Source organism: Lissotriton vulgaris, chromosome 4_1 (genome assembly GCF_964263255.1).
Source record: "Lissotriton vulgaris chromosome 4_1, aLisVul1.2, whole genome shotgun sequence".
NCBI lineage: Eukaryota > Metazoa > Chordata > Amphibia > Caudata > Salamandridae > Lissotriton > Lissotriton vulgaris.
This window is the reverse complement of record NC_141691.1, coordinates 2,063,980,606-2,063,987,784: the sequence shown is the minus strand read 5'-3', so window position 1 is coordinate 2,063,987,784 and position 7,179 is coordinate 2,063,980,606. Positions and strand designations below refer to the sequence as shown.

At 48.8% G+C, this 7,179-nt stretch overlaps 1 protein-coding gene across 1 annotated transcript in view; it reads right to left on the bottom strand.

The window, feature by feature from the left end:
- Positions 1-1,613: 1,613 nt before the first annotated feature.
- Positions 1,614-7,179, bottom strand: part of LOC147724986 (E3 ubiquitin-protein ligase TRIM39-like) — a 225,001-nt gene continuing 219,435 nt past the window's right edge. The window contains exon 6 of the mRNA XM_086967097.1: positions 1,614-2,146. Coding sequence (XP_086823223.1) covers positions 1,632-2,146 — 515 coding nt within the window. The 3' untranslated portion in view covers positions 1,614-1,631. The remainder of the gene's footprint in view (positions 2,147-7,179) is intronic.

Sequence of the window (7,179 nt, the reverse complement as noted above, 5' to 3'; positions counted from 1 at the left end):
CAGTGCCTATTATTTGAATCTGGACAGACTATGACTTGAGGGTTATCTAAAAATGCCTGTATTTGAAGTCAACAGTACTTGTAATTTGATTCAGCAGTGCCTGTGGTTGAGGTCAGTAGCGTCTGTATCAGCAGTATTAGTGTTTTTGCATCAGCAGTGCCTGTAGAGTAACTGTGATTGGAGTCAGCAGTGCCTGTGCTTGGAGACTGGGTTACCTGTAATTAAGTGAACAATATCTGATTGCGGAGTAACCTGTGACAGTATTTGACATCAGTGGAGCATGTGCTTGGAGTCAGTAGTGACTAATCATGGAATAGGCAGTCCATGTGACAGTATTCAGCAGTGCCTGTATTTGCATTCAGAAGTGCCTGTGATTGCAGTCAGAGTTATGTGCTAGCAGTGCTTGTTCGTGGAGTAAGCTGTGACAGTATTTTACATCAGTAGTCCATGTGCTGGGAGTCATCAGTGCCTGTTCTTGAAGCCCAAGATAGCTGTAATGGAGTCAGCAGTGCCTGCGTATTGAATAAGCAGTGCCAGTGACTAGAATCAGTGGTGCCGCTTTGAATCAGCAGTAATTGAGTTTTGAATCAGCAGTGCCTGTGCTTAGAGCTAGCAGTGCCTGTGGTCAGGTGTATCTGTGCTTGGGTTCAGAGTTAGTGGTGCATATGGTTGGAGTTGTGAGTGCCCGTGACAGGAGTCTGTAATACATGGGCCCGGAGTTAGGGTTATCTGTATTTGATTGAGCGGTGTCTGTTTTTGGAGTATGCAGGGACAGTGTTTCACATTAGTGATGCGTATGTTTAGTTTACAGTGGCTGTATTTGAAGTTACGGTCATCTGCAACTGAGCCAACAGTGCCTGTTCCTTGAGTCGGGAGTGAGGGGTGTCTGGAGTAATCATTATCGTTAATGAGACAGGAGTGCCTGTGACTAGACTAAGGAGTACCTTTTCTGGAATTGGCAGTGCCTGTGCCTCTAGTCTGTAGTGCCTGTTTTTGGGTTTAGTATTATTTGAAATGGAGCCGCCTGTGTTGGTAACTGGCAGTGCCGGTGGTTGCAGTGCTTGTATTCGGAATCAGCTGTGCTTGTGAAGTCAGTGCTGAATGTTAATTAAATGACAAATCAGGAGCAGAAGGGGTTAAATCTGAGCTGGGAGATGGAACATCACTGCCCCTCCCCCACACACGGCACAGATCCTACCCCACTTGAGCTGGCACCCCTCCCCACACAAGACAGAAATCCTACCCCACATGAGTCTCATAAACACAACCCCTCCAGTAAGAACAACTAAAGGGTCACCCCTCCCCCACTGGAGCCACACCTCTTCTCCCAAATGAGTCACAGCCCCTCCCCTACATGAAGAGACTCAGACACAGTGCTTCCCATCTGAACCACAAGCAGGGTCACCCGCTCCCCTCACTGGAGGCACAGCCCCTCCTCCACACACACAGGAATCACTGCCCCCCATAGAGGAGTCATTGCCCCTCTCCCACAATGGCCACAGCCCCTCCCACACACAGGAGTCACAGCTCCGGCTCCGGAGGGTGCTCCTACACCAGCCTCAGCTCTGCTCCTGGTGGGCTGCAGCTCCTACACCGGGCTGCACTTTGCACCCGGGGGGAGGCTGCAGCTCCTACACCAGCCTCAGCTCTGCTCCTATATATAGATAGAATGCCGGGAAGAGCCTGCGTGTGAAAGGAGCCAGGGGGAAATTGTAGAGACACTCCATGGAGTTCGCATTGTACAGGGACACCCGCCCCCCATCGTAGTCCAAATACACCCCCAGCTTGAGGGGCTTTTCTCGGGGGTACAGAGGGGCCGGAGGGGAGGTGAGAGCCCAGTACTGACCATTCCATCTCCTCTCCACAGCCCAGACTCCCCCCTCAGGTGACCATGTGATCAGCCCCTTCCTCTCTACAGACTCTGCTGCGACCCCCACAGTCCATCCTCCCCCCTCCTGCAGCAGCTGCACCTCCCAGTAATGTCTTCCAGAGGTGAACCCCTCGCTCCCCAGCACACAGGGCCAGGAGGTGAATCTCTTGGGGGTGTCTGGTAGGTGCTGCCATGGTTCTGTCTCTCTCACACATCTCCCCCCCTCAGATAGGTGGAGCTGCGGATGCGCTGTTTCTGGATCCAGAGTCACCGTCACTGCAGGGAAGAGATTCAGAATTAGAGATCTAAGCAGCAGTGCAGAGGACCAATCACAAAGAACCACGCCGTACTTTTACACTGCACTAGACAGCACATACGCAGAAGGATCACACTGTACCCTACAATATACTGCACTATAACAGCACCTACCTGGAAGGAGCACTAGACAGCACCTATCTGGACAGACATACTTTTGTAATATGCACTGCACTAGAAAGTTCCCGTGTGGAAGGAGCACACTATACAGTCAATATACCATACTATACAGCAGGTACTTGGAAGAGGCTCATTGCACTATGCAATACACTGCACGATACCACATCTACCTCGAAGGAGCACATTAGTAGTTACTGCACTAGACAGCACCTATCTGGACAGCGCATACTTTTGTAATGTGCACTGCACTAGACCGTTCCTACCTGGAAGGTGCACACTGTACCTTACAATACACTGCACTACACCACACCTACCTGGAAGGAGCGCACTGTACTGCTCTAGACAGAACCTATCCTACAGGGGCGCACTGACTGCACTGTACAATAGACAGCACAATATATTACAGAGCACACTGCAGAGTGCACAGTTCTAAAGTACCCACTGTCCTAGATGGGAGACTGAACCAGACAGCACAATATGCTACAGAGCACAGTGCAGAGAGTAGACAGCTCTAAAGCGCCCGCTGTCCTAGATGGGAGACTGCACTAGACACACAATACACTACGGGGTGAACTGCAGAGAGTACACTGTGCTAGAGTACCCCTGTCAGTCCTAGACAGAACAATGTGCTTGACAGCACACTGTACTAAACACTGAGATAGATGCTCACAGCACTAAACTGCACACTGCCCTAAGCCACTCTTTGCACTAGATGGTACTCAGTAATACACGCTATACCATAGTATACACTTCAATGCACATTGCACTAGACAGCACACTCCATTAGATGGTGCACAGCTCTAGACAGCACATCACAAACTACCACTGTACTAAATGTTAAGCTGTACAATACACACAGAGCACATCATTGTATAATTTAGTAGAGGGAACACTGTGCAAAGCTGCACTCTGCTCTAGACAGCACAATGATAGGCAGCACACTGGTATGCTGCACTTGACATACCAGCGCAGTAGAGAGCACCCAGTCCTAGATGTGCACTGCACTATTAAGCATACTATATTAGACCACACACTCCATCCAACTGAACCCTAAAATAGTGCAATCTACCACAGTACACTGCACCAATTAGCACACTGTATGAAAGTGCCTACTGCCATAGGCAGCCAAAGCTCTACACAGTACACTGCACTAGAACGATCACTATATTAGACAGCACATTAGGTTACAAAATACACTGTATTGGACAGCACATAGTTCTAGGCAGCATACAGCACTAGAGAGCAGAACACAATTGACAATACTCTATTTGACAAAACGCTGCACCAGAGAGCACACTGTACTATGTGTCACACAGTGCTAGATGACTTACTGTACAAGAGAGCTTTCTGCATTACGGCATACACTATACTACAGTGTCCACAGTGCTGCACTGGACAGTACACTGGAGTAAATGGTAGATTTTCCGCACCATCTCCATTCTCAACCAAATCTTTTTAGCTTTAGAAAACAGCTCAAGACTTTTCTGTTCATGCACAACTTTAATTTTGGCTAGTCTCCACTTTTGTTTTCCTTCCCATTTCCTTGATTTCAGGGTTAGAGATGGAGATGTGATCTTGGTTAGTTACCCAAGAGCCCAGGCAATGCTTTCTGAAGTAGCTGATTGTGCTTTTCGATCAATGCACCAGGCGTCACATTGCACTAGAGAGTACGGAGTGCTAGGGAGCTCACTGCACCAGATGACACACAGTAATAGACAGTATACTATATTAGAAAGCACACTGCATTAAACCAAACACTGCACTAGTGGTACACTGTATTAAACAGCAATCTGCACTTTGCAGTTAAGTCTACAAGGTGTCACACTCTGTTCAAAGATACGGTGCAGTAGACAGCACATTGCCCTAGAGGGCACACTGTACAAGACAGTACAACTATCAAGAGCACTGTGCTGTGTAGAACACAATACAAGACAGTACAGTGTAGAAGACGAACATTAACAAGAACCTTGCACTGTATGGCACACTGCCATAGAGGGTGCACTGTACATGACAGTGCAGGGACCATGAGAGCACTAGCAAAACACTGAACTATAAGGAACACTGCTCTAGAGAGAGCGCCGTACAAGACAGTGCAGTATTACCTACTGGCGGTCACCACTAGGTAGTTATAGTTAGGACCTAGTTTCCGTCGGAAAAGAGGTTTTTCTTTTGCCAATATCTTTGGCTCTGTTTGACAAATCTTTGAAGAATTGTCAAAACTAATGGCCCACTCACTTCAGCTGCTGTCTTGAAAGTTTCGGGGTGATTTGTCAAGCGGGGCAGAGAAAAAGGGGGGCCCTAAAGGCATTTTCTCCATGTTAATTTCCATTGGAAAATTTAAACACAGCTACAGCCCGAACTGCTGAACAGAATTACACCAAATTTGGAAAAAAGTTAGGTCTTGATTCAGAAAGCACTCTTTTTGTTAAATGGTGTAAATCTGTTCAGTGGTTCCTGAGAAATGTGAATATTTCTCAGATATACAACTAGTGACGCAGAGGATCCGCAAACCCTCCCGATCTTGTGCCTGCAATCTGATTGGCTGCCAACACTTTAAACCAGGAAGTGTTGGCAGCAACCTTGTGACTTAATAACCGAGTCACAAGGAAAAAGGTAAAAAACAATGAAAAACAAGAAAAAGGGGCGGGGTAGAAATACCTTGACCCCCTAGGCCTGCTCAGGGGGTCCCGCAGGGACCCCCAGATCCCAAAAAATCATTTTTTATTTTTGGCGGGATCCACACTTCGTTTTCTTTAAGCCCCGGGTGGGCCAGGTCCCGGGGGCACTGAAAAAATTAGATGCGGAGACTGCCACCTCCACTGGGCTTATAGAATGTATGCAGGCGGCTATGTGGCTCCCCTCAGCCCCTGGCACCGCCACCTCCCAGGGGGTCTGTTTGTGAAATAGGGGGATAAGTGGCCCCTGCAGGCTGGTGTAAGATCTTCAGCCCCCCTCCTATGATGCACAGGGTCAAGACTGATTTGCATATGGCTGGGTCCATACTGGGGTGGCGTAGTGGGCAAAAAAACAATGGATTTATCCCACATCTTTCGACTGGGGGAGAATGTTTGCATTGTCAGCATTCCGTCCATCATTTGTTTGCTGTAATATTACTTGAGCGCATGTTGACCTGACAATCCGATATCCAGCAGAGCGCAAGTTTCCCTTTATACTATTAAAAAAAAAACTATTCTGAGAATATTTGCATTGTCAGCATTCCGTCCATCATTTGTTTGCTGTAACACTTTTTGCCCTAAGTGGGATGGGTATGCCCAGACGTGGATCCCTTGCTCACTGTGCATCTGGATTCAAGCTAGCCTGGCTGACGAAGGGCGACATACCCTAAACCCGGTCCCAGGATGCCTGTTTCCGGTCCAGGGAGGACCTGGACTGGCAGTTCAGTCTGGACTGTTCCTCTGGGGCACAGGGTCAAGACTGATTTTCATATGGCTGGGTCCAAACTGAGGTGGTGTAGTGCACAAAAGAACAATGGATTTAACCCAGATCTTTTGACTGGGGGGAATGTTTGCATTGTCACAATTCCATCCATCATTTTGTTGCTGTAACACTTTTTGCCTTAAGTGGGATGGGTATGCCCAGACGTGGGTTCCTTGCTCACTGTGCTGCTGGATTCAAGCTAGCTTGGCTGAAGAAGGGTGACAGACCCTGAAACCGGTCCCAGGATGCTTGTTTCCGGTCCAGGGTGGACCATGACTGGCAGTTCGGTCTGGACTGTTCCTATGGGGCACAGGGTCAAGACTGATTTGCATATGGCTGGGTCCAAACTGGGGTGGTGTAGTGCGCAAAAGAACAATGGATTTAACCCAGATCTTTTGACTGCCGGGAATGTTTACATTGTCAGCATTCCATCCATCATTTGTTTGCTGTACCACTTTTCACCCTAAGTGGGATGGGTATGCCCAGACGTGGGTCTCTTGCTCGCTGTGCCACTGGATTCAAGCTAGCCTGGCTAAAGAAGGGTGACATACCCTGAAACCGGTCACAGGATCCTTGTTTCTGGTCTGGGGAGGACTTGGACGGGCAGTTCAGTCTGGACAGTTCCTATGGACACAGGTCAAGACTGATTTGCTTAAGGCGGGGTCAAACCTGGGGTGGCGTAGTGGGCAAAAAAACAATGGATTTAACCCAGATCTTTTGAATGGGGAGAATGTTTGCATTGTCAGCATTCCGTCTATCATTTGTTTGCTGTAACACTTTTCACCCTAAGTGGAATGGGTATGCCCAGACGTGGGTCATTGCTCACTGTGCCACTGGATTCAAGCTAGTGTGGTTGAAGAAGTGTGACAGACTCTGAAAATGGTCCCAGGATGCTTGTTTCTGGTCACGGGAGGACCAGGCCTGGCAGTTCAGTCTGGACTGTTCCTATGGGGCACAGGGTCAAGACTGATTTGCATATGGCTGGGCCCAAACTGGGGTGGCTTAGTGGGCAACAGAACAATGGATTTAACCCAGATCTTTTAAATGGGGGGAGAATATTTACATTGTCAGCATTCCGTTCATCATTTGTTTGCTGTAACACCCCCTCCAGGGACCAGCACCTTCCCAGGGCTCTTTACATAATAAGGCGTGGGGGGCTCCTGCCCCTTCAAGGCAGCCCCGGGGATCGCCACTTCCCCGGTGCAAAATAATATATGGTTGGGGCCTAAGCCCCCCACACTACCCTGGCAACCACCATCTCCTGGCTTCTTTGAAATGTATAGGAAGGTCGCGAGGCCCTCCTCCTGGAGCCATAAATGGCCTGGGGACCGACACCCCTCAGGGCCAGCTCTAGCAATGTCCTGGGGTGCCCACCCCCACAACATTGCAGTCTGCTATGCCTCGGCTGTAGAACTGCTCCTGCGAAACAATAGCAA